The 26,465-nt window shown below is 39.5% G+C and overlaps 1 protein-coding gene across 7 annotated transcripts in view; it reads right to left on the minus strand.

The window, feature by feature from the left end:
* Positions 1 to 217: 217 nt before the first annotated feature.
* Positions 218 to 26,465, minus strand: part of hspg2 (heparan sulfate proteoglycan 2) — a 91,315-nt gene continuing 65,067 nt past the window's right edge. For 4 of the 7 annotated variants that reach the window (XM_084916157.1, XM_084916156.1, XM_084916155.1 and 1 more), the window contains 39 exons: positions 25,524 to 25,583; positions 22,902 to 23,024; positions 22,545 to 22,697; positions 22,188 to 22,348; positions 21,871 to 21,948; positions 19,746 to 19,881; positions 19,449 to 19,600; positions 18,221 to 18,365; positions 17,126 to 17,269; positions 16,104 to 16,238; positions 15,806 to 15,987; positions 15,469 to 15,664; positions 15,048 to 15,227; positions 14,654 to 14,914; positions 14,366 to 14,528; positions 13,647 to 13,744; positions 13,285 to 13,551; positions 13,052 to 13,164; positions 12,775 to 12,922; positions 12,553 to 12,669; positions 12,361 to 12,378; positions 10,951 to 11,035; positions 10,695 to 10,839; positions 10,498 to 10,600; positions 10,285 to 10,394; positions 10,091 to 10,199; positions 9,876 to 9,974; positions 9,480 to 9,701; positions 8,821 to 9,065; positions 8,560 to 8,731; positions 7,339 to 7,470; positions 6,976 to 7,032; positions 4,859 to 4,934; positions 4,683 to 4,761; positions 4,273 to 4,320; positions 3,935 to 4,005; positions 3,756 to 3,839; positions 3,397 to 3,500; positions 218 to 2,833 (listed from right to left, as the gene is read on the minus strand). In XM_084916157.1, the coding sequence (XP_084772283.1) occupies positions 2,661 to 2,833; positions 3,397 to 3,500; positions 3,756 to 3,839; positions 3,935 to 4,005; positions 4,273 to 4,320; positions 4,683 to 4,761; positions 4,859 to 4,934; positions 6,976 to 7,032; positions 7,339 to 7,470; positions 8,560 to 8,731; positions 8,821 to 9,065; positions 9,480 to 9,701; positions 9,876 to 9,974; positions 10,091 to 10,199; positions 10,285 to 10,394; positions 10,498 to 10,600; positions 10,695 to 10,839; positions 10,951 to 11,035; positions 12,361 to 12,378; positions 12,553 to 12,669; positions 12,775 to 12,922; positions 13,052 to 13,164; positions 13,285 to 13,551; positions 13,647 to 13,744; positions 14,366 to 14,528; positions 14,654 to 14,914; positions 15,048 to 15,227; positions 15,469 to 15,664; positions 15,806 to 15,987; positions 16,104 to 16,238; positions 17,126 to 17,269; positions 18,221 to 18,365; positions 19,449 to 19,600; positions 19,746 to 19,881; positions 21,871 to 21,948; positions 22,188 to 22,348; positions 22,545 to 22,697; positions 22,902 to 23,024; positions 25,524 to 25,583 (5,144 nt within the window). In that variant the 3' untranslated portion in view covers positions 218 to 2,660. The remainder of the gene's footprint in view (positions 2,834 to 3,396; positions 3,501 to 3,755; positions 3,840 to 3,934; positions 4,006 to 4,272; positions 4,321 to 4,682; positions 4,762 to 4,858; positions 4,935 to 6,975; positions 7,033 to 7,338; positions 7,471 to 8,559; positions 8,732 to 8,820; positions 9,066 to 9,479; positions 9,702 to 9,875; positions 9,975 to 10,090; positions 10,200 to 10,284; positions 10,395 to 10,497; positions 10,601 to 10,694; positions 10,840 to 10,950; positions 11,036 to 12,360; positions 12,379 to 12,552; positions 12,670 to 12,774; positions 12,923 to 13,051; positions 13,165 to 13,284; positions 13,552 to 13,646; positions 13,745 to 14,365; positions 14,529 to 14,653; positions 14,915 to 15,047; positions 15,228 to 15,468; positions 15,665 to 15,805; positions 15,988 to 16,103; positions 16,239 to 17,125; positions 17,270 to 18,220; positions 18,366 to 19,448; positions 19,601 to 19,745; positions 19,882 to 21,870; positions 21,949 to 22,187; positions 22,349 to 22,544; positions 22,698 to 22,901; positions 23,025 to 25,523; positions 25,584 to 26,465) is intronic. The other 3 variants (XM_084916154.1, XM_084916158.1, XM_084916153.1) reach the window with 2 other exon arrangements.

Here is a 26,465-nt window from a genome sequence, read left to right on the forward strand (position 1 = left end):
TAACAAATAGATAACTAGACTGTCTAAGATGACGGAACTGAACCAATGGGACAGGTTATCATGGAATTGGATGGACTTGGATGGATCTGGACTTTTTAATAAGTTGTTTAAATCAACCTCTCAGAGATCATGTTAAAGGTATATCTGTACGATACAATGGATTATTTGTGAACAGTAATGTGAATTACAGCAAAAAACAAGTCTCACAACGTACAAATAGCACATGAATTTTGTTTTTAATTAAGAAACACCAAGGGCAAGAAGAGCATCTTTAAACATTGGAAATGAAACAGTCAAGTCATTTTGACATAGACATTTTTCAGTTGGTACACTTTCATTCATTTATCTGATACAGTAAGAATTTGCTTTTGTCTGCCGCTCAGAAGTGAAGGAGTAAAATGATCAATGAAAAAATAAAAATAAAAACAGCAAGTTAAAATCCAAAACCAAAAGTGCACCTTTCTTTATTTGTAATGGAGTAAAATAAACCAAAAGCAGCTATCAGTTTCTCACTAACCGCATTTGGTGACAGTGTACAGTGTATGTGTGAAAATCCAGTTTAAGAGCAGACACACATAAGGCACCCACCAAGGGGCACACACACCATCATTATCTGCTTTAATGTCCTAACCTGGACCACAGCGTTAGCTTTCTTCATCCCGCTTGTTCGTGATGACATCATTCTGTGCACTCAAACATTTGGAGCCTAAGACTTTTTTCAATTAGTGAATAATAAGACCACTTTTCATCCATTTGACCAGGAAGCTGTAGTCAAATATCACGTTAACCTTTAATGGAACCTTGTTGGGGTCATTTTTGAAGAAGTTTCCAGGTGGGCCCTACTGAAATCGAACATCAGGAGAAAAACAACAGGGTGTGGGAGGCAATACACAATAACCAAAGAAAAGAAAGTAGCAAGCTTCTGTAATTGTTCTAAAACAGTAGAATCGAGCCTAGAAAGCAATAAAAAAAGCAGGGAAAAAAAGAAAAACACAAAATAAATTAAAACGGTGCAACTCTATGTGAAAGGATGCTGCTCATTTTAGGATATTAATACAAATATTTTAAGCTTACAAAAAAAAAACAAGAAAAGGGTTTGTGAATCCCAAAGTGATTGTGCCATTGTGTGGTGTGGTCAACTAAAGGCTTGCGAGCATGCTTTATTTTATTAGAGCTACACTATTGATCACAGCACCTGCAGGAGGCTTCCACTGCATTCACACATGGCCAAACACTAATCCAACTATGTGCTGCAGATGAATCTCTGTTTGGAGAGAAAACATCCCATAGAACCACAGAGCCTTCAGAGTTTTATAGCTTAGTGAGGTGTCTCTAAAGCTACCAAACCTGTGTAAAACCTTGAGGCAGTTCTGCATTGATCCTCCTGAGGATACGGATAATGACACATGCACACACACACAAACCCAAATGCACACATCTGACCCTTACTGCGGCTGAATGTGGAGTGTTCTGTGAAAAAACGGAAAGGTCTAAAACATACATAACAAACAAATTTACTTCACATATACACTCATTCTTAGTTGACACAGATATCTACCTGACTGGCAGATAGTTTAACACATAAAACAATATCTTCAATAACCATACATAAAAAATGACACATTTTCAGTTCACTTAAACTCCTTTTTTGAGATCTACTCAATCAAATAAGGCTGTTGAGGCAACAAACAATGCCATACCGCCATTAAATCAATCCAAAAATGCCATGCACATCAACAAAAGTAATGACTGTATGCTGATCTATGCCAAATTACTAAATAAAAGCTCTACATGTGACATATTAACTATTTGACTATGTGCTGTATTTTAATGTCTCACCTTAGCACCAAGATTTCTTTCTTTAAAAAAAAAATACAGACAGAAGACAAAACAGCACTGCGAATTACTAGTGAATCAACAATAAGCTAAGCTGAAGCAACGGTACTTATAACCTTAGCTTTTAATCCTTTGTGTTTGACGTCCTGAGTTGTGTGCTGAAGCTGCAAGTAACTGTGACCATGTGCACTCCTCTCCCAACGGTTTAGGAAAGACTGTAAGCATGCTCGCAATGAAAAGGTTCCTCTACAGAAGTGAAGAAAGAAGGCCTAAAAGTCTTCAGGTATTAATACAGTTAGGCCTTTAAAAAGCCCAGGACACAGAGTACTAGAACCCAGAAAAAATTCTAGGAAAGATGAAGAGCAGTTATGGTTAGTTTGCATGTTTCCCCCCACAAATATAATATATATAATCATATGTATATAAATAAAAATTCAGTGCTGTAAAAACATCTCCACCTCCTTAGGATCTGACCCATCGTAGAAGGCCTAATATGTTTTACTTTTCTCATGGCTAATTCTACTGCTGGAAGTATGTAAACTGTACTGGTTTTCCTGTGTTAATAGTCCTTCATTAAGAATACAACACCGAGGAAGAGAAGACGTGTTAATATTGTCTGAATTTTTCTGTCTTTTTTTGGTTTTACTGCACACAGATAAATGCATCTTGTTGTGTAATCTTTTTTTTTTTGGTAGCAGCAAAGCACCAAGTATGTGTCAGGCTTTATTTGTGTAAGTCTTTTTGTGTAGGTTTGCTGTGTGTGTGTGTGTGTGTGATGTCTCTCCAAAGTCTCTATGTGTGTTTGTGTACGTGTGTGCAGCAGTCTATGAAGAGCATGGCTGCACGTTGATGCCATGGGCCGCGTGGGCTTGCAGGTCAATGGCCTGGGCTGGCTGCTGTCCTGGCCGAGCATTCATCAGTGTCAGGTTCCTCACACAGCCCTTCATTCCTGATGAAAACTTCCCTCCTGTCATGGCAGTCATACCCGGGGCTCCACCTGTTGCATGGAATCACACCCACATAGGTAACTTTATTGATTTGCAAATATTGAAGAAAAGCATGTCTGAAACTGACATACTGGAATAAAGCTAGATGATAGATAAACACAGTGAGAAACTATTTCCATTGTAACCAAGAAAAATTAAAAGGTAACGATAATGCTATGAAGGCTAAAGAATTGTGTGAAAATTGTTTGCATGCCAGCAAAAATATGTGAACTACTTCGACACAATAATGCCTCTGAAAAGCTCCATTTTTTTCAGGGAAACTAAGTAGCCAGAAAATCCTCTGACTTGTGTTACAACTCATTATTTATCTGACTGTCTTTGAACAATGACAGCTGGGATAACTGCCAGCCCCCCTGTGACTGTGCATTGGACAAGCGGTTAAGAAAATGGAAGAATGGATTATTATTTATTATTAATTCATCACTATTCATGTATTATTTAACTTATATTTCTGAATGAATGTATTCAATTGTGCAGTATTTTAGTCCTGTTTTTTCAAATAATCCATCTATATTTTGTCACTTTGTGGACTCAATCCTGTCATTCTACGCACCAAGATATATACTGCCTTTGGTGTTGACCATGAGGCTTTTGCCTTTAGATTGTCCATGTAGCTTGGCTCCTCCATCAATCTGGATATAGCCATCTTTTCCAGTTCTGTGAGAAAAGAGCCACACAACACAAGTTAATTCAAGAAGTTATGGGACTCCACAGGTTAATAATCAGCCTTTTCAAGTTATAGTACAAAAAGTATAAGTTCATTTGATATAAATAATAGATGTATTCTACTGGGACAGGAAATTAAGTAGCTATTGATGAAAGAAGACGACCACAACTCATAGTGCTTTATTTTATTAAATACATCTAGAATGTAAAAGCAAATGACTGCAGGATAATGATATGCAATCATACCTGACTGCTGTGATCTTATGCCATCTGCCGTCATTGATTGACCTTTGGGATAAGATTCGTGCCTCTCCACTTCCCAGTTGGTAACTAGATAATACAAATCATGACCATAATTATGAGTTGTAAACATTTTTTCCTAATCTGCATGTCAGAAGATTTAGAGAATTTCAGAACAGACCTACCTGAAAACAAGGCGTCCATTCTGTAGGCCGAGGCTAATAAAGTCCTTGCGTTTGCCATGTTCTCCAGGTTCCTGAAATTAATATGTTAGGTCACAACAAGGTCACAGCTTGTTGTGTGACTATGTATGAATTGCTGAACACGGACCAGCTGACCTGTGGTCATATTGCAGAACAAGCGCTATAACAGCAAACATGAACCAATGCAGTGAGATCATTCCTGGCAGTGACACAAAATGTTCCATGCAAACTAACAATGTCAAAAGAGGACTGATGATATAGTACCTTACAAACAAAGATAAAATTCATTTGGCACACATGGGAAAAAAAAAAGTGGATACCTTTTTAATAGCATGCACCTTTCGCAAAATGCGTGCACCATTGGTCTCCTGAGGAAAATTGAGGGGGTGAGTTAGAGAAGCAACATGCATTTATTTAGTGGTGTCAGAGGGTGCCAGGCTTACAGTCAGCATGCCTGAAAATGACATAGCTTCAGCAGAAGATGTATGAATTTGATAGTGTAATGATGAAAGATGTAGTAATGCATCAGTTATGTATTACCGACCACACTGAAGTCTATAAATGACATGAAATGCTATGAAAATGGCAGCAATTTTTTTCTTTTTTTTTTTTTTACAGTCACAGTGATGATTAAGAGTGCTCGAGTGCAGTAGCAAAGTTAGGTTGGGAATGAAAACATGGAGGAGAAATATGAGTATAAGGCACAGAACTAGGCAGAACCAGGACTCACCACTCCCTGCCATAGGATCAGGCCATCAGAGGAGCTGGTGTTGATCTCCATTTCAATTGTTTCTGGTGAATCGTGGGCACTTAAACAGTAAAAAACAACAGCACCACAATAATAATTTCACTTCATCATTATATTAATTCATATAAATTCACTAAATGTGAAAACAAATTATTTACCTTCTTGGGAAAATAGATTTAGGAAGTGCAATGTATCCATTATTGTTGAAATGAGCTGCATACTGATAGGGTGAATCTGCAAAAAATACAATAAAATAAGCATAAAAACAGATTAAAGTCACAGTAAAGCTGTTTCACCTTCACTTGAACTTATGGTGCCCTCTAGTGGTAAAAGTAAGAGAATTCCTGGTAAAACAGACTTGATTAGATGCAACATTTCTAGACAATTTCTACAGTCCCATTCTTAGACAGAAAAAAACACTATGTAACCATTTACACAGGCTTTATTTTTTTTTTATTTTTTTTTAAAAACTGTCTTTCTTGGTCTGGTAGATACAGCAGCTACTCAACAATGAGACAGACCCAAAAACAGGGAATTGTTTTTCTCACTGACATTTTTTGCCTCTTGATTTAAAATTTTTTTTTTTAGTTTTCATTTAGTGCGATACCTCGACTGTACAGATGTTGCACATGTAGCCCCACTCATCTAAGATGGCACGTCAATACATGTCATTGCTAGGTTTCTTGCGTCTCCAAACACAGTCTCATGAGCATGCAGGAGACTTTAGGAGACATACAGTTATTCTAGGAGAGCTTGACAGTGCCGTAGAAAGTCCCTAAACCATCATCAGGACTGGTATCTGCTCCTTTGTGTAGGAACAGGCTGAGCACTGCCAGAGCCCTAAAATGACCTCCAGCAGGACACCGGTGTGAATCAAACAATGAGAAACAGACTTTATGAGGATGGTCTGAGTGCCCGACATCCACTTTTGGGACCACTGCCCGATTGGCATTTGCCAAAGAATACAAGAATTGGCAGGTCCATGACCGGCGCCCTGTGCTTTTCACAGATGAGAGCAGGTTCACCTGGTGCACAGTGATGGTCTTGGGCGGCATATCCATGGAGGGATGCTCTACAGCAGGGGTGTCAAACTCAAATACACAGTGGGCCAAAATTCAAAACTGGAAGAAAGTCGCGGGCTAACATTAATATTTATTGAAAAAAAAATCTTCCTCCAGATATAAGAATGAATCTTTTCTTACGGACTCAAATAAGTTTTGCTGAAAAACTGAATATGGAACAAGCAAAGCTTAATACTAAACAATATATATATTAGCTGTATAATACCAGTAGGCCAGCTCTAATAGTAATTTGGTATGGCTTCGTGGGCCAAATGTAATTAGGCTGTGGGCCAAATTTGGCCCGCGGGCCAGAGTTTGACACCTATGCGCTACAGGCTATGCAACAGAACCATGACTTTCTAAAAGTCACACTTTAACACACCTATGCAATGAAATGCCACTGCTTAAATTTCATTATGTTCTCAAAGATGAGAAGATAATGATGCATATGCAAATACTGCTTTTTTAAAGTGTAGAACAACAAAACTTCAAGATGCAGACTTGTGTCAACACTGGCCATCACGTGAGTCAATTATTGACGGTTTCTTGCTCTTACGGACAAAAATCTTCACAGCCATGGCACCATGCACATATGCCACTGAGTACATAATATGCTTGAAATACATTCTGACTGAACCAAACAATGATCACATTGTACTTTCAGCAGACACTTTAAGTTGTTAGTGAGACCACAAATATTCTGACATGGAGCAGACTCAATGACCTGACTTAGTTTCAAAGAGGAAACAAGTGTTTTGCTTTAGGTTTTTTTTTGTTTTGGTTGTACAAACAGGCAGGTTTTTAGTTTACAGAAACAAGATTGTATTTGTAAGTATCCATCTTACAGGCACAGGCATAATGAGAGTGAAAGAGGAAAAGAAAAACAAGGGGAATTCCACATTTCTATCACTTCCAGAATGAAAATGGTGCAACTCCAATGCAGAGTGCATATATTAGTTTAGCTCCCAAATGCAGGCTACCACCCTATTACCCCTTAGTTTAAATGCAGAATTCCCCTCTCCCAACTTTCAATGGGAATGAGAGCCTCAGTTGTTGGTGAGAATAAAGACGCTTGGATTGTGTTTTTGTGGGCATGTATGTTAGGTAAAAGACAGTTCAGGTGGAGCTTTGAAGGGACATGGGGCCCCTCAAACTCAGACAGGGCCCTGTTAGTCACGGTCGCGTCAGGCAGACTGAATATTTAGATACTGTACCATTCACCACGCTAGACTCCAAATTCCTCAGGGCCTCTGGGAAGCTGACGACCTGGCCTGTGTGTGCAGGATATAGCGGTGAGAGTGCAGGAGTAAGACATGTGTAATCATTTAGGGTTAACCCTCCCAGCACTGCATGCTGGGAGCAAACTGTTTGATGTATGATGGGCTTTATTTTTTTGGAAAATTTGAATCACATGTGCTGTATGTTTGTGACTGTGTGTGCAACCATTTTTGCTTTGATGGTGTGTAGCGTTGTCTAAAGGATATACATTTGTGTACTAAGCAGTGTAACGTGAGAAGATGTGAGTCACTTTTTGCTCCTGGTTTAGACTGGTTTAATGACAACATGCAGTATTTCACCTGATAATACTTCCTCACAGTTGAGACCTGTGTACCCAGGTGTACACACACACTGGCTGTTGATGCAGATGCCTCCATTCTGGCAATGAAGATTGCTATGGCATGCGTCCTTCACTATCTCGCACCGCTCACCTGCAGGGTCACATATCAATCATGAGTCAAGAAAGGTCACAGGTCAAACAGGTCACTTCTTCAAAAAAGTAACTGAGTTTTGCAAACAAAGTTTTTTGCAGCTCTTTCCCTAAAAATGCAGCCAAGGCCTTTTTTTAAAATAAACATTTCAAACTATTTACAGAACAATCAGGTGTTCTATTGTGCCAAAAATTATTTGTGCCACTCCCAAAAAAGATTTCTGTCCGCTATGAGATAAAGGAGAACATCACAAGCCTGATACCTGCAGGCCTGACAACAGGAGATGTATCACTCCTGTAACACCTGTAACATTTAGCAGTCGCCTCATTGTTCTGACACACACAACGAAACTATTGACTACATTACACACTAACTACACAAGATTTGCGCTAAACGTCGCAAATCTCTCACATCTCAAAACACCGCTGTAACTCCTAAAACTTCTCTCTTCCTAAACAACTAAATGCCATGTTGTCATATCATTTTTTGATTGGTCCACATAGTACATTTTTCCACCAATAGGAAAGGCTGGGGGGGGGGGGGGGGGGTTGCTCACAGGCGGAGAGCGCTTTCAAGCGTTTTCCTTATAAAACGCCATTTTTACCGTTTCTTCCCGCAGTAAATATAAATAACGATAGTATTCAGGAAATAAACAAACACGGCATATATTTTTTATCATAACTATGGTTTTACATGGCCTATCAACACAATTGAAAAACTGTTATAGTTTTTCCAATTGTGCTATAGTCCACACTTTCACATCTCCAATGTTTGTACACGTCATTAACGTGGCTTCACTCCACATCAGCCACGCTTTGCTAGCTAAAATACCGGTGTCGGCACATAAGGACGCTGTCATAGCCTGCCAACGACGTTGATTAGCTGCGTATATACGAATGTGAATCGCATTATTGGCTGGACTATGGGATAAGGTGACATCGTTCTAATCCCATACTGGAGCAGCCAGTCACTTACTGACTAACACTATTTATTTTCATTTCAATTCAGGTTAGATTTCTTTTTGTGCGCAACACAGCTTAGAGGGAACATTGCATGTGACATTTGCTATGTCTTCTTTTAAGCACTCACCTTCAAATCCATCCTTACAGAGGCACTGGTACTCATACTCAGCACTAGACATGCAGTGACCACCATTCAGACAGGGCCGCCGGTCACATGGGCTTCTGTCCACACATTTACTGATAGATCTGCTCTCTGTGAAGCTGTAGGACAAATCCACCTTCTTGTTGTTGATGGAAACCTAAGCATGTAATACAAACTAATTCAAGCTTCCACATGTTCAAATATATTGTGTAACCGCACCTCATTTTTAGTACACAGAGATCTCACCTCTCCTATGCAGCCCTTAAACATGTCGCTGACATTAGCAGGCTTAGGCAGGATGTCCATGTTGGTCACTCCTCCTATGTACATGAGGGTGTGGATATTTAGGCCCTGGGCTTTGCCCGGAGATGTCTTTCTCTCCATTGGACCTTGGTCGACCCTCAGGTGGCCATCCCTCTTGTTCCGCTCAGCCACAACTCTGTGCCACTGCCCCAGAGAGACTGGCTCAGGACTGACAAGTATCGCCTGGCCTGAAAGACAAATACAAAAACTATTAAGTTTAATTTGATACTAATTACAATAAGAAAAGAGTGCCACTTTTATTGATTTAAAATTTCTATAACTTCTATATATCATGGAGTGATATTTACAATCAATATCTATATATTATAGCTACTTTTATAAACTTTTAATCAACTGTAAAACAGTTTCAGTTTAAGTGTTGTTTTCAAGAAATTGCATGCTCAAAATTTTTTTGTTCTCACTCCCATTTCTTCTTGTTGCACATTGAAGCTCTACTTGGAACCTTGTAAAGATCCAACCATGCAAAATACGATTTTTTGCCATTTTTCAAGTAGACTTAAACTTTTAATCGGGACTGTATCACTACCTAAATTGTACAGTTGCTTATTTTGAAATAAAAAATAAATATGATTTCTCTTTACCTGTGCCCAGTTCATATCTAAACTCTACATGTCCCTTCACCATGGAAATGGCGACGAAATCCTCCACCTTCATTTTTTTCCCACCACAGAAGAAGATCAGGCCATCTCTCTGCACTGGCTTGAACTCCAGCTCAACACGCAGGTCATCATGGATGTTGGTCAGAGGAGGATAGGCGATGTATGACTCCTCACCATCAAACAGTGGCGTGGTAACCAGTTCCCCTAGGAGGAAATTAATTAAAAAAAATAAAACTTAATTTCTTATAGTAGTGTTATAAATAATTATATCTGCATATCACTATGTACCTTACATATTCATCATGACCATTGTAAAAATATGTCATAACAGCTAGATTTTTCTGTTTTTATAAAAGACAAAGGTATATTTCAACTTACCATCCATGCATTTATCCCCAAATTTGCCAAGATGGCAGCGGCAGTCGTAGCCAAGGCCATTCAGGCGGTTGATGCAAGTAGCATCTGGTCCACAGGCCTCTGAAAAAGGTGTGAAAAATGATGAGTGCAACACTTTTATTCGTTTATAATAATTCCATTAGGAATATTCAGATACTTTGATTCAAATGTGGGGTCAATTAGTGATTCACACCTACCCGAGTGACAGTGGAGAGAAGAGTGGTGCTGACAGTTGCTGCCTGTAAATCCTCTGGGACAGCTGCACTTATACAAACTAGCCTCTGAATCCTCACACATCCCTCCATTCTAATTCAGGATATTACAATTTGTTTCACTGGTTATAATAAAATAAAACAGCAAACAAAGAAAGATGTGGATAGATTTAACTGACCTGGCATGGTTTATCTTCACAGGTAGGACAGTTTGTCACACCAGTAGAGCTGCGGTCAAGGTCTTTAAAGATGATTTCCTCACCCTGGATGAATAGCTGACGAATACAGCCTGCATGGTACCAACACTCAGTAAGGGCAAATAATCACACATATATACAGAACCTTTCCCCACAATGTAGTTCTGTTATTTAGTAAAGCATGGGATATCTTACCCACAAAACCAGTCTTAATTCCAGCAGTTTTGGTGAGGAGTGTGTAGTTGGGATAACCACCCACATAAAGCTCCTCATTGAGATCCAGACCCTGGAACTTGCCCTTATTAACAGAAAAAAGACCACATTAACTTGCATTAAAAATGAAGTGCAAATAGCGGATCAGCTGTCTTGCTTTTACACTGAAACTACAGTACCTGTGAGCTGCCATTGATGGGCTCTCCTCCATCTACAATAATATATCCTTGGGTGAGGTTGCGATGCAGCTCAACTGTGTGAAACTCTCCCAGTTTAATAGGGTGCGGGTCACGTATGGTGGCCATGCCAGAGCCCACATCAAACCTAAGATAACAGAGATTTTAAAAATCCATACATCTTCTTAAGGTCACCTGTCCATTTTTAAATTATAGCAATAGTATATATGATAACAAATGTAAATTGATTTCAACTGACCGGAATTCCAAGCGGCCACCCACAAGCCCCAGAGAGATAAAGTCAGCTCCTGTAGTCCTTCTCTGGCCATTGTAGAGAATCATACCTGCACAGCAAGAAGACACAACACTTGTACAAAGTTGATTCTAGATAATTTCCCCCACATCTTAATCCTTATCCATCTTAATAAGTCAAAAAAATCTACTAGATTTATTTAAATGATGTTATTACAAGAATATCCTTGTCTCAGTGGTGCATAATTTCTCTTTTTCAGCTGTGCCTTCATTTAACGGCACTGCTTTCAGAGTATTTACACGATATGTAAGTGACTTGTTAGGATGGATATTGGTTGCAGTATCATTCACACAGGAAGTGAAAGAATCAATCCAGTGAAAGCTGGATGGTAAAGCAGCATGCTAGGGTGACACGAGTATAAAGCCAACCAAAGCCATGTTACAAACGGTCCTCCTATCGCTAGGCTGCAAAATGGAACCAGTCACATCATAATAGCATATTCTTCTGTTTTCTTTCTCTGCATGCTGAAAATATACATGCTTATATGAGGCTCATGGGGAAATGGGAACATGCAATCTTGCATGTCTACCTTTATCTTAACCGAAAATGGATGATCAACATGTTAAAAAAAAATAAGGATACTATAAAACATGTAATTAATTATTATTCATTTGTCATTAATCTGAGGCTGCACTTACATAGTTTTAAGATCTTGTAAAGCTCTGATCTTTTTTATTAATTCCTGTTATGTAAAAACTTTACCATATTTGATCCTCTAAATATATCAAAGCTTACAATCCTGCAAGCAACTATGTCAAAAATTTTAATAGTATGGTCAAATTGCTCTTGCAATTTATTTAGTGTTTTTTTTTTTGCTTTGTTTTTTTGCTACAATTTGCTACCTGATGGGTGGAGCAAAAATCTGTAATGTCACATATAAGTTGCAAAAGATAAAACTGGCAATGATGAAAATTAGAGTCAGATAGATTTCCATCAATGCTGAATTATTTCATGCCCCATTCATTCAAAAGAGACAGTATAACTACTGTACTTGCAAAAGCAGCTTGACTTTAGCTTCAAATGTGCATTTGTAATATTGTTCTTCCTTATACATACAATCATTTGAAGCACAGCTGATTTGTACATAGCTTTGAAGCGGATGAACAAGACTGGGATGTGAAAGAAGACTTGTAAGCTTTTTTAATACCGATCACATCTAATATTACCAAATGTGTTCTTGGAATCATGAATGAAAACTCAGTACAAAAACATTGGCCATGCACCATGTCGAATCTGTTTCACAGCCCCAAAATCAGCTCTGAGCTGGATGCATTATGGGAAAATCTGATGCAGCCAAAAAGCAATACTGCCAACATCAGCCTTGAGTTCCTGAGATTCTCAAGCACTGAGACTCACCAGCGTACAATATGAGACCTTCCCACCACACGGGTGAGATGTGAGAGAGATGGAAGGGACAGGAGACGCAGTGAAATTACACATGAGGAGATATGAAAAATATACTACACAACAATGCGCAAGATTTAACAAAAAAGTAATGCAAAATATACACTATGCAATTAAAGCAGATTTAAGTATGTACATCCTTACCATCAACGTTATCAGGTCTAAAGTTGACCTTAATATTGAAAGCTTTATAAGCATTTTTGATAGTTGGCAGGGTGAGGTACGACGAGGGTTCCTGGGCAAAATATGGCATCACTCTCTCTGGAAGAAAAACAACAAGAAAAAGAATCACATTATAGTTAACGCAGGCTTTTCTTTGGTTCATACTCACAACTATTTACTAATATCTCAACTCCCCACACTAACCATGGACTTCAAGTGTAGTAAAGGACTCCACTTTGCCCTGCTTGTTTGAGGCTGTACACACGTATGTGCCAGAATCCTCATGGGTGACCCGAGGAACTGTCAGCACGTTGGCTTCTTGGAAACACTTAGCAGGAAGCTCCCTATCAAGCTAGATAAACAAACAAACAAAAAACAGATTTGTACATAAAACACACTATCCACATATTTTTTAAATAAGGTTTTACCAAAGAGAGACTTTAGCCTCAATAATCTATCTTAACAATGTCTGCTAGGCTACCTTAGACCATTTGATATCAGGAACAGGATATCCTGAGGCCACACAAGGCAAGACTGCATCTGACCCAACCGCCACCTCCTTCATTTTTGGCAGAGCAGCAATTTGAGGAAGGGCTGTGCAAACAAGTTAGGAATTGAAATGATGATGAGTGGGAGCTTGAGTCATTAATATGTTTGAAAGTGCAAACATCTGCCTATGTGATGAAAGGGAAAAATGTCCCATTATTAACTCACACTGGACATTCAGGACCACTTGAGACTGTACTGAGCCCACATCATTGGTGGCTGTGCAGCGGTACTGGCCAGCATCGGCCTCTGTCACCTGTTCAATCTTCAGCATGCCACCCTTCACTACAATGTGAGGTGGCAGAGACCCACCGACTTTGCTCCACTTTACTGTGGGCTCTGGGTCACCAACAGCCTGGCATTCAAACTCCACAGAGTTCCCAATCATAACTGTCTGCACTGAGGTACGCACATTGATCATGACCTTTGGCAAGGCTGTGGAAAAAATAAATAACAAAGATGAATAAGGTTGGAACTGGTTTGGATAAAGCAGTGTATAGATTAACGTATACACAAAGGACGTAACAGACCTTGGATTGTCAAACGAGCAGTGTCCTGTGCTTGACCATACACGCTGCTAGCTCGGCAGATATAAACACCTTCATTGCTTTGCTCTAGGTTCTCAATCCTGCAGGAAAAGGTGATTGGAAAAAAGTTTGAACACATATTATAGAACATTTAAGGGACTTAATTATTTTCCTATAGACCTCAGTTGTTGTAGAAAAAAAACATTACAAACATATCAACAAACTACACTGTCGTGCCGGAGAGTGTATTTATCACAGTGAACAAAGGCTCTGCAGTTTACTTTTAGCTCATTCCTTCTGTACTAACCTCCTGCCTGAAATAAACACAAGCACACCAAATCCACGTCTGAACATAGTCCCCATAAATTCATCATATTTTTTCCTTGATATGCAGTTTTCATAATCTGCCCTTTAAAATTAAAATCACATAACTGTAACTTGTTTTAAAAATGTTCAGTAGGAACAAATTTACCTTAACAGAGACAATATAGAAAACTCAAAATGCATTAAGAGATTGATTCATGTGTTGACTGAATTGATGCACATTTGTTGACCTGACAAAAGCCAAAGTGCACAATATCACCTCACCTTTAGGTAGATCTTTTGAGTTTATTATGTTTAATTTGTTTTGGGAAGACTAAGATGAGAAGACTAAACTTTCAGGACACACAAACATCCACATACTGACACTTTTCCATTTTCATGAATCCAAAACGAATTACCTGAGCACTCCATCCTTGATGTGGCTGTTTGGTGGCAGGGCTCCTCCTTCCTTTAGCCACTCAATCTTGGTTTCTACACCACCTGCTGCTGAACAGGTGAACTCCACAGCACTGCCCTGGGCTTTTACTTCAACCTGTGGTGCTACACGCACTGCCAACGGAGCTACAAAAAGGAAAGAAGACTGTGGTCTAAGTTTTGCTGTGACACAGCACATAACGGTTACAAGAAGAAATTTTCACAAGAAGAAATATGAGTGGTATTTATTTTAGACTACTGGCCTAACTCACATCTGACTGTGACTTTTGCAATCACTTCACTGTTGCCCACTTTGTTGCTGGCCACACACTTGTAGCTTCCAGCATCCTCAGAGGTAGCTAGGTTTATCTGGAGGTCCCCTTCCCTAACCTCAGCCCTTGGCGAGAGGTTTCCATCAAGCTTGTTCCAAGTATAGGTCAAAGGAGGAGTTCCATGGGCCAGGCATTGCAACCTGATCACCTCCCCAACCCGCACAGCCACATCATTAGGCACAGAGGTGGCATACGGAGGAGCTAGAGACAAGAGAGGAAAAACTCAGTAGATTAACTATGGACTGCAAAACTACTTTAAATTCATTGTACACGCATACCCAGACAGACTCTGAAAAGTGACTACAGAAGCAACAATGGAAATACAGACACTCACTCTCTACATCTAACGTAATGGTGACTTTAGTGGTGCCCATGTTGTTGGTGGCACTGCAAATGTACTCTCCAGAGTCTTGTCTGCCAACGTTTTGCAACACCAAGCTGTTGTTCACAAGCGTGTGCCGCCAAGGCAGAGGGGACCGCAGCTTGGTCCACCTGATTTCTGGGGCAGGGAAACCTACCAAAAGACAAAGCAGGGAAATAAATATATTCTTTTCAGCTCGGCTGAAAGTGTCCATTTCAAAGAAAGTGTCTTTGAAATGGACACTTTCAAACTGTTTACTTCTTGCAGTATTCACTTAAAATTAAGCTGATTTTACAGGTTTTACCTTTTTATAGTACTACAACATAAAAATTGTCAAAGTGTATTTATAAAAAGGTTTCAGATGAATCCAAAATAACTTCTCTGCAGGCATTACCGTGGGCCTCACAGCGCAGTGTTGCAGTTTGACCCTCCACTACAATCATAAGCGGTTCAGGAACAAAGGCCCTGGGCACTGTAGGCAACTGGGATCCTCCCTCGACAATTACTTCCACCCTGGTCTCAGTAGTACCTTCATTGTTTCGAGCTGCACACACATATGTGCCACTGTCTTCTGGACGTGCTGCTAGTATCTGAAAAAGGACATAATTAAAAGAGATAATATTAAAATAAACAGACAAGCACTGACTTTGAAGCTGGGTCTTTAACTAGGAAAACAGGTAGAAATTTGGATTGTTTTGAAAATTTTGACAGTGGTCTAAGAATATCAGTACCTGCATGACTGCATTGGACTCCACGAGCACAGGACTGCTCAGCACTACCTTGCGGTTGTTGTCAAGCCTGTGCCATGAAACCGAGGGGCGGGGCTCTCCTGAAGCTTGGCATTCCAGGTTAATGGGCTCACCCACCCTAATCTGCACAGGCCCGACAGGGGTTACCGTGGCCACAGGAGCCTCTGAAGGTACATACGCACAATATTGGTATGGAGTGCTGATATTTAAGCAGCCACTAGAGGGAACCATCGTGCAAACCAGTTTGATTAAAGTGCTGAATGACATGCATGCAGCTTACCCTTAACAATCAAAGACACTATGGTGTGCGTGATGCCGAATGGGTTGCTTGCCACACAGCGATAGGCACCATGGTTGATGGTGCGTGCATTGGTAATGGTAATAACAGAACCATCAGCGCTAACTTTGACATTGTCTGCAGAACACAGTGGCAAATGAAACGTTAAATTAGCTTTAAAAACTGAAGAAGACATTTAAAAAAATTGTACTCAGCCTACAAAATCAGCAGTAGTAATCTCTTATTCACTGGTACAAAGCGGTATCTAATTACTTCTTTAAGACAGACTCTAAAAAGTGTGAACCTTTTTGCCGGTGTGGGGTTTGAACGAAGTAAAACTTCACGGGAAAGGAGAGTGCTAATGAAAACTCATTTAGAATTTCTCTTTCAGGTTGGGGTGCTGTCTGAACATTTTCTACTTTTGTTTAGCAGAAAATACTTTGTATTAGTCATATTTTTAATACTAGAAATGCTCTGTGTGATTTAGGCTAAGAAGCTGCTTGACGAGAGCGTGGAGGACGAAGTACACAGAAGCTTTGAATTCAATGTCCCACCTTTGAGCAATCTGACATAATATGGACATTATACTTGTGAACTTTCAGGTTAAAGATTTTTTATTGTCCAATTTAACTGAGGTGGACATGTGGTAACATTTAGAAAAGTTCAGAACTATAGTAAATGTGTGAAAACACCCTGGTTTTTATCCTTAAATCTCAGAAAACTCTCGAAAACATTCAAATATGTTTTTCTAGCCCCCAAGTAAACCCTTGGTTTACTCTAAAAGCTTTCACTCTAGAAAATATGAATACTATTGATCATATTTATAAGCAAGTATCAATTTGTTATTACAATAAAAAGGACGCTTTCTGAAAAGCTCCCTGAATGAAGTTTAAAATTAGTGATTAAACAGAACATAATATGGAGGGTGAACTGCAGCTGTAACTGATTGTAAATAATTATGTCATAAAATCAGTAGTCATTAAGAAGGTTTTGTTCTTTAAAGGTGGTTTGAGCACAGTAATTACCTGGCAGTGGCTTGTTACTGGCCAGTTTCCACTCCAGTCTAACAGGCTGGGCTCCACTGTACACATTGCATTTGAAGCTGGCCGACTCCCCTACACGCACTGCAGCGCTGTGGGGTTCAATGGCAATGATTGGGCTCTGCTGGCCTGCAGCAGAAAGCAGTGGTTTTGACTCTGGACAAAATCTCTTTGAACAATCTCATTCATTTAACTGATATACTAGTCACAAAAACATGAAGCAACAGATTCAGCATGGTGATGGGTTACACTGGCAGCTGGGAAAGTAACCCAAACATCACTGAAGTCAAGGAAGAAGTGAATGAGGATGAGATCATGGGATAGTTGCAGGGAAAATAATTCAATCTGAGGTCACACTGGGCAACACTGGAAACTGAAAATGGAAAGTTCATTCATGAAGTGAAGCAGTGAGAACAACACCTTCCCATGTAATGACCTGTTTCGCCCAGCTGCTGACAGATGCTGGCAAATAAAAATCCCTGGTACTGTCAATCTCAAGCATGGTGAACACAGTGAGCTTAAACAATGTGAAAAAACCCAATGGGCTCTTAGATTACTCGAGTCTGTCAGTCAGTCTTTATATCAGAACATAGGAAACAATCAAATATTTAAACTGAGTCATTTTACTATTTCATAAAAAATATTAGATCATTTGAATATAATGGCAGCGGAAAATCAAAAAAAAAAGAAGACTGGGTAAAGAAGACTGGAAAATTAAGTGTTACCAAAAAATTAAAAATAAACAGCTGGAAGAAAATGTTGCAACTAATTTGGTTAATTAGCAACAGGTCACTAACATGAGTGGGTCTAAAAAGAGCATCTTTTCATAGATTCTCTGAAATAAAGAGGGATGCCAGTCTGCAGAAAAAATATTTGAGCAATTTCAGAATAATGTTCCTCAACGTACAATTTTGAATTCTGAATGTCTCATATTATGGAGGTGCATTAGCGCCTATAGAATGGGCAGCTTGCACATCTGGAAAGGCAAAATCAATGCTGAAAGATCCATACAGGTTTTAGAACATGTGCTCCCGTATGATATCTTTTTCAGGGAAGGCTCTCAGTGCCACACAAACTTACGTGAAGAAGACGAAGTTACAGACACAGAGACAGAGGCCTGATGGACATGAGATCCAGAGCCGCCGGGGTTTCCTTGTACTCGACAGATATACTCTCCTGAGTCGTCTGCAGTAGCTGACAGGATTCGTAGCTGACTGCCCACAACCTGCACAAAGGAATCGAGTTGCTTCAACTGAACATGCAAGATGAAATTACCACCTTACATTTACTACTGGAAAAAAAATCAATACACTAATGAGCAAAACATTATAACCACTCACTAATGAAGCCAATATAATTGATTATTATGTCTCAACATTACACGTTAAGCTCAGGAATATATTCACACAAGATACGGGAAATTTAATGATAGTTACTAACATAAAGTATGCTGTTGTATATAGGGCTGCAAATTCACAGACCAGGGACTGAACTACATTTTAAGCAATTGAAGGAAGCCAGCTGATTCCCTTCTCTTTGAAATCGTGTGAACAGCTAACATTTACCAGGGGAAGCAATGCCACCAGGATGCTCTGTGGGAAGGATGAACCCTACAGCTAATTTCCCCAGATGAAACTCAAACTGAGCATCTGTGAGCTGCTGTGGAACAACAAGTCTGTCATCACATTGAAACTTAGGGGAGTTAAAGGATTTGCAGTTTATATCTTGTTGCCAGATTCCACAAGGCCTGAAAAGTCTATAACTTGGTGGTTCGCAGCTGTTTTGACAGATGTGTCCATCTAGATTATTTTGTGTGACATGCTTAGTTTTGGACATGTAATTTTTGGAAATGTCAGCCTTTTCTTGAATATAATGGAACTAAATGGCACAACTTTCTGGTGGTCAAAGCATTAAAAAAAGTCAGCAGTAATGTCTCGTTCCAAATCTTAAACGTTTTTCTTACTATTTACTGTTTTTACAAAGTTCTTCTGTCGGAAATACATGCTAACTGTGCATGCATTACTAAGGATTATATATTACTATTGCTATATCTGACATAAAAATGCTGACAAAACTGATATAATGGATAGGCACAAAAGTAGGTTGTGCATACACTGGACTTCGGCAAGAACCGCAATCCTTGTGATTGTATAGTATGTACTGTATGTATGTTGAGTGAGTCTAAGTCAAAGAACCAAATTTATGTGCAGTCTGGAAAAGATAAAGGTTATATAGATTATTTTCCCTTGCTAGCATATAAGATATCTCTTATCAAATGGAGGAACAATGACGCACAATGTGTGATTACCTGGTGATTGGCAGAGAGGTGTCCACTAGCTTTAGTCCAGATGACAGGGGGAGGAGGATTTCCTGGCGCAAAACAATTGAGCTCCAGATTGTGGCCTACTTGGACATCAGCTATGGATGGTTGGATGCTCACCACATTATAGCTATGATCAGCTGCATGGCACAAACATAAATAGTTAAGCTGCACGGTGTTTTTATCTGTCAGAGTATTTATAGTAAAACACAATAAAATGAAATTAAAATTCAAAGTTGTGTCTGAGACACTGATGACTTTAGTTTGACTACCATGCTGTCTTACCTTTGTGCACACTGACTTTAATGGGAGCACTATTTGAGCCAATGTTGTTGCTGCCGACACACATATAAGTACCCGAGTCGGCCACCTTGATATTAGGGATGAACAGAGTACCGATGTCGGTGCGGTCATTACGAGCCTGGAGAGGACATACAAAAATGAGACAAACTTAGAAACTACATTACCATTCTTTTGTGAAACAATACAAAACAAGCATTATTTTACTTATATTTGCCTCATATTTGACAAAGATAAATCATAAACTGACAGAGCACATTACTTACCTGTGTCCCTTGAAACAGCACAAATATAACATTGCTGATTGAGTCACATTACTAGCTAAAAGCAACACAAAAGCACTATAGCATAGGTCTTAAAGATGAGACAAGAGCTGTTATTACTCTAGTTTGTACAGTTGTTTATGAATTTGGTGACACTGTCCATCGTACATGGAAGTGTAAAAAGTAGTGCCAGCTTTACTACGATGTTATGATTTGTTAATAGTCCATGATCAGTGATAATTACAGCACTGTGCACTCATCTTGAGGACTTTTCTTTATATTTTGTTCCCAAGCTTCCAGCAGCCTTCTTGATTTTTTAGGTGGTCTCTTCTCCATTTTCTCTTATGAAGGTCTTTCAAAATTCTTTGAACATTGGCTGTTTTTTAAATCCTTTTAGACCATTTGCAAAGGAAGGATTTTTGTTTTGTAAGCCACGTACCACTTACCAGGCCTAAAAAAGTATCTAGAGCAAATAAACAGTATCTGTTTAGGAAAAGATGCTGCAAACCGCTTCAAGAATTTACAAAGAAATGTTGCTTAAGAGCAACATTTTTTGTGTTGAATCATAAGCACAGACTGAACAGGTATTATTGTTCAGTCCCAATTCCCAATTATTGACTTTCAAGCTGGTTTAAAATTGAACAAACTCTGTTTTTGCCTTACATAATGTACCTCGATTTACATTTGCACGTTTCAATAAATCACTGTACCTATTTTCAACTTTCCTAGCAAAATATAAAGAAATTTGGGGTGACTCAAAACTTTTTGCACAGTACTGTAAATTTACTACAGCTTACAGTTGTTGATCACCAAAATAATGAAAAAATTACGACATTTAGAGAAGACAGGTTGTGACAGTTAGCATTTTAAAACAGGTCTAAACTTTATATCCACCATCAAATATCTTAAAACAATTTCACCACATATTTATGAGCTCCTGAGACTTTTCGGCTAGCAACTTGACTTGTTTGTACTCTACTCCACATGGCAGTCAGATGCCCAGCAAAGCTGAAAATGAGCTTGTATTAAGTTTGGAAACACCTTAGATGGGAGGAGAAACAGAAAGGGGTTGGTCTGGGGAGGGATTACTGTATCCGGGGGGTGTCGGGGCATCCATGGACAAAGCTGCTTAGCTTCGGACCATTCAACCGTGAGGGAGGCTAAACCGAGCAGTGGCTGAGGCGGGCTGTGGCTCAATGTGTGTCTGAACCCATTGACAAGTTTTCAAAGCAAGCTGTTTGCTAGAGCATACAGAATTTCTGCGTGGTCGCACGGCAGAGCCCGGCTCCCCCTGGGAAAGGCTGACACAACGCAGTGGCTCTCTGAGGCAGAACTAAACAGGCCCCGGAGCCCTTGTCAAGCCGAGGAGGGCCGGTCAGAATCCAGACTAACACAAAACCCTCTGGGCAGGGGGGCAGAGGGCTACGCCTGGCATAGAGAAAAATATGTCTGAAATACCTACAGTACCTACTGTATACTTAGTGCTGTTAATACACTCAATGGAATGATGGGGGTCAACTGGGTGCTGAGAACCCAAACATTTGAGGGATGGTATGATATGGACAGCACAAAAACAGGACAATATTACAACATAATTTAAAAACAGGTACTGCATGCGAGTACACTAAGAAGTCAACCGGGCCAAGCTAGTTGGTTTTAATGTATTTGGCACCAATGCCACAATGACTTAGTGAGCAGCTGTGACAAATTAACATAATTTACAAGGTGTGAATCAAGGACACGTTTGATCATGCACTTAGTCGACAATGTGTGAAGACGAGGTCAGTAGAGGACAATGGATGTGAACTATGAGACAAAACAGACAGACGGTGGACAGATGGACAGACCTGCAGGTCCTCAATACGTCTCTGTAACACATCGAGACTGTTGCTTTTAAACTGATGGAAACCGTGAGAGGGAATAGCCTGAGCAAATGTCAGAACAGGGTAGGACAAAAAAAAAAAGAAGAGGAGACAAACAGAAGGGAGGGAAAAATAAAGTTAAGAGGTCAAAATGCTGAAACAGCCATAAACACTGATTACCATCGGCACTGGACTTACCTTGAGGTTTTAGATAGAGATAATACAGAAATGAATATAAATGCAGTTACAGTTTTTAATTAAATGCTGTTCTTTCAGGCACTGGAAAGATGGATATAGCTCACCTGAGGGGGGATTTGTCCTCCATTTTTCAGCCAGGTGAGCTTCGGGGTGGGTGATCCTGATGCTCTGCAGTACAACCTCAATGTGTCACCTTCTTGGACTTCTGTATTTTGAGGACTGACTTGGACTTGAGGTAGGTTGCCTAGACCGCTAGGGTTAGAGTCTAACCAAAGAATGCAACATGACATTCAAAGACACATATTGTGATCACAGGAAACTGGAATCATCTGTTAACTTAGAAAACCACTTTATTCCTAAACCTGAACATTGCATTTTGTCCCCAGATAGTTGTGAGTCCTCAAAATCTTTCTGTGGAAACATGAAATAAAAAGGCATACACACTTAAACACAATGCATACTTTGGACAAGGAGAGAAACCCGCGCTGTGTGCTCGCCATGCGTGTTTAGGGCCTTGCAGGTGTAGTCTCCCTCATCAGCCGCGTCCACTGACGTGAAGGTCAGTATGCCACCTCGTATCACTGCTCTCGGACTCATTCGGTTACCTGGACCTCCTGTAGGGATCACACAATTACACTAATGTCACTAATGACAAAATCAAAGCAGTGGGGGTAAGTTTTGTAGGTTTCTTTTGCTGGACTAGATTTCCTAGAGACAAACACAACATAGCGGAATCTGGTCTTTCTACTTAAATAACTAGAAATAGCTCAATAGACCCTGCATTAAATAGATTAAGAATGAAATCCAACTTATCATACCAATCCATTCGATGGCAGGGGTTGGGTTTCCAGTTACTGTGCAGTGGAACTCTGCCCTCTGGCCTTGATAGACGTTCAGCACTGAGGGAGTTACAGTGGCCAGAGGCCGGGCCCCCTCTGCAGCTACAGAAGGACACAATTCAGTCAAGCACAGCTCTAACAGACCTTCTAAATGAATCATGAATTTTTGTCAGGAGACTACAGCCTCTGCTTGACCATCGGGTTATTTTATTACAAACTGTGAAAATGTTTTTACATGTAAGGGACTGATCAGACTTAGAGAGAAAGTGATGGCCTGTGCCTCAACCCACTTGGCAGCCTAAATCCCCAGTGCAGACAAAACAGATGAGATGTGGCATGCAGTCCTTGGCAGGGCCTCTGGGTATATTGCTGTCTACGCCAGTTTGGCTAGCTTCTGGACTGTGTATTCGATCCCAGGGTACCAGACCAAAAGAAAGGGCTCTTTCAGTCGGATGGGAGGAGGCTATGTACTGTAGGCTGAAAACTGGGATTTTTGAAGCCTTGGCTAATCTTTGACTCTCTGACCCCAGTGACACGAACACTCCAGGGCGTTCACTGTGGGACATGAGGCAGGCATGACAGTCTGAACACTGGCTTAGCATCTATGAACTGATTTGATTATGACTATAGATGTATTTTTTTTATTTGTATTTGTTATGTTTTGTAAATGTCACGTCACAGCAAGAAGGCCGTGGGTATGAATCCTCCGTGTGACCTTTCTATGTGAAGTTTGCATATTCTCCTCATGCTTGCCTGGGTTCTCTCTGGATTCCTCCCACAGTCCAAAGACATGAGGTTAGGCTAACTGGTGATTCTAAATTGTCTGAAGGCGTGAATGTGAATGGTTGTCTGTCTCTGTGTGTTGGCCCACTGACAGACTGGTGATGTGTCTGTCACAGGGCAGACATGGTTGCCCCCCCCCCCACACATACCTGGATTGGATAAGTGGAACAAAAATGGATGGATGGATGTAAATGTCTATGGTAGAATCAGTGCAACATGCAATAACACTTAAAATACCAAAAAAGGAAGAAAACCCACCAAAAAACTACTTCTCACATTATTAACATGGGATCTGTCTTAGCAGTTAGCTTTGGTTTTATCTGCCCAGTTTTTGAGATATAACTCTTCTCATCTTTTTTTTACTCTGGTTATACTGTATTACAGTAAAGGTATTTCATTTGCTATTCAAAAAGACTAGCAATATCAGTAGTTCCATTAGTTTGTACTATTTTTTAACTAAATGCCAAGAAACATGTTAACCTGCATGTGTTTAGGAAATATATTGAATAATTTGCTAATTATCACATTTTAAGAAGAGCTCAAAAAGATTGGATGTTTTTATTTAACAAGTTTTAGGGCTATAAAAAAAATACCTGACACTCTCGGCCTGATGATGGTGCTATGTGAAAGGTTTACTGGTGTTTACAAACAGTTGTGAAAGGATGTGAATATGTGTAGTGCTGCATATTTCATGGCAATCCATAAAGAAGTTGTTGAGGAATTTTATTCAAAAAAACATAAACTGAGCACTGAGTGAGTCTGGAAAATAGTCATGGGAATAAGAGTTATTCTCTGGGCACCACAGACATTATATGGAAATCCATTCTGTTACTTGTTGAGCTAATTCACCTGTGGCCACTGCAGAAAACAACTATCCATAACCACACTAGAATTAAGATACTGCTTTAAGAAACAAATATTTTCTTCATACAGTGTTTGATTGTATGAAGCCGCTGCAGTATAGTTTAGCCTAAACACTCACGGTGTTACTTAAAGTACACTTCCATCTGAGTATCTCTTCACACAAATGGAAGTGTGGACTCCAGTCTGCTATGCACATTTAGCTATGATGCAATGGGGTTGTGATGAGATGTATTAAGCACAGTATGATGTTTGAAGCCCAGATGACAGTATAAAAAAAAGTTTAGCATGATTCCTGAAACGACAGAGGAAAGTGAAGAGGAAAAGAAGGTAAGAATGAAGTGACATTTCCTATATGACATTCTGTCATATAAAACATGCAATTACACAAACAGAAAATTAGCTGGACAATTATTATTTTAACAAAACAGACTTAATTACTTTGTCCACGTTATATTTCATCTTTTTTGGTCATCTGTAACTAGGACGATAAAGTAACTGAAAGGACTCCAGTGACTGAAAAAAATAGATTTTTAAAAGTTTTTTTCCAAACAATGGAAAGTAGACTCTACTTTCACAAGGAGATGCCCATTGGAATGAACATGCACTTTTCCCAGCAGTGATGGATCCAAATGAACCAAAAAAGTCAAGTAGGAACCAGTAACACTCATGTACAATCTTATAAGCCTTAATTCTAAGAAGGACACAAAAAACATATTTTTAGCTCTAAATTCGACTTTTTTGATTGTTTTTGAACACCACATAAGAGAGCATGTATGCTCCAGGCTATTATATATGCAGCGTCTGCAGCTGTTGCTTGGGTGGTTGTACATGGATGTTACCAAATCACTAGCGCATCCATGCTGTGGAAGATTAGAGCATGCATGTAAAGGAGACAGAGAGAGGAGGGTCCTTCTAGGGAACCCTGTAGAAGAAATCATGCCCATGCGGACTTACTATGTCTGCGTCCTTCAAACATTTCATAGGATGTGTAAAACATCTGAGTCTGTGAGGCCTCTGGATATGAGGGAGGGAGGAAGGGAGGGAGGGATGAAGGGAACAGGTAAACTGACAGGTCAGCTTTCTGAAGTAACGGTGGTTTACCTCGCATCTCCTCAGAGACACTTACATCCGTCCTTGCATGTGAGTCGCCGTAGTTTTTCCCACTCGATTGCAAACATCATCACACACGATGTAAACATGTTAAAAAATCATGGGATTGAATTCAAATGGCACCACTTTGACATTTGTTTTTCCATTTCAACTTGTGGTTTTTTACATTGTTTAAGAATTTGTCACTCGTGGTGCCATTAAATAGCTTCATGCATTCAAATTAATACTTACCTAATACATATTGTGTGAGTCAAGATAGTTTCCGAAATGATGCTTTGAAATGTATCAGTTTTATGCTTATCTAACAATGAGGAAAACCCACTTAGACTTTAAAGTCTGAGTACCACATGTGTAACAGACAAAAGAATCATGATACATATAGACACACAGACACACAGACTCAAAGAGCATCACTATGAGAACTGTTCAGCAACACAAAATTAAGATATACAGAGTAGCCACATGCAGGTTAGTAGCAAGAAGCTGTTTTAAATACTGAAATTTCAGGTGCTAAAAGCCAACATACAGCTTGTGGTCACCCTGAATCTAAGATATATTATAGATGTAAATGAGTGAGGCTGTAAAAAAATCTCTTTGTTCTATATGTGATACTTTTAATAACTTTTTTTTCCTTTTAAACATATTTCACAGTTAATATAAATACATTGTAGTGCACATTACATAATTTTGGTGTGTTTTAAAAAGAAAGTAAAAAAAAAGAAGAGTAAATTTAAAAAAATTACAAAAGCACATTTGTGTATACATGCTGACATGTAGCCTTTGAAT

This window comes from Perissodus microlepis, chromosome 20 (genome assembly GCF_051167445.1).
Source record: "Perissodus microlepis isolate ML-2025 ecotype Zambia chromosome 20, ASM5116744v1, whole genome shotgun sequence".
In the NCBI taxonomy this organism is placed as follows: Eukaryota; Metazoa; Chordata; class Actinopteri; order Cichliformes; family Cichlidae; genus Perissodus; species Perissodus microlepis.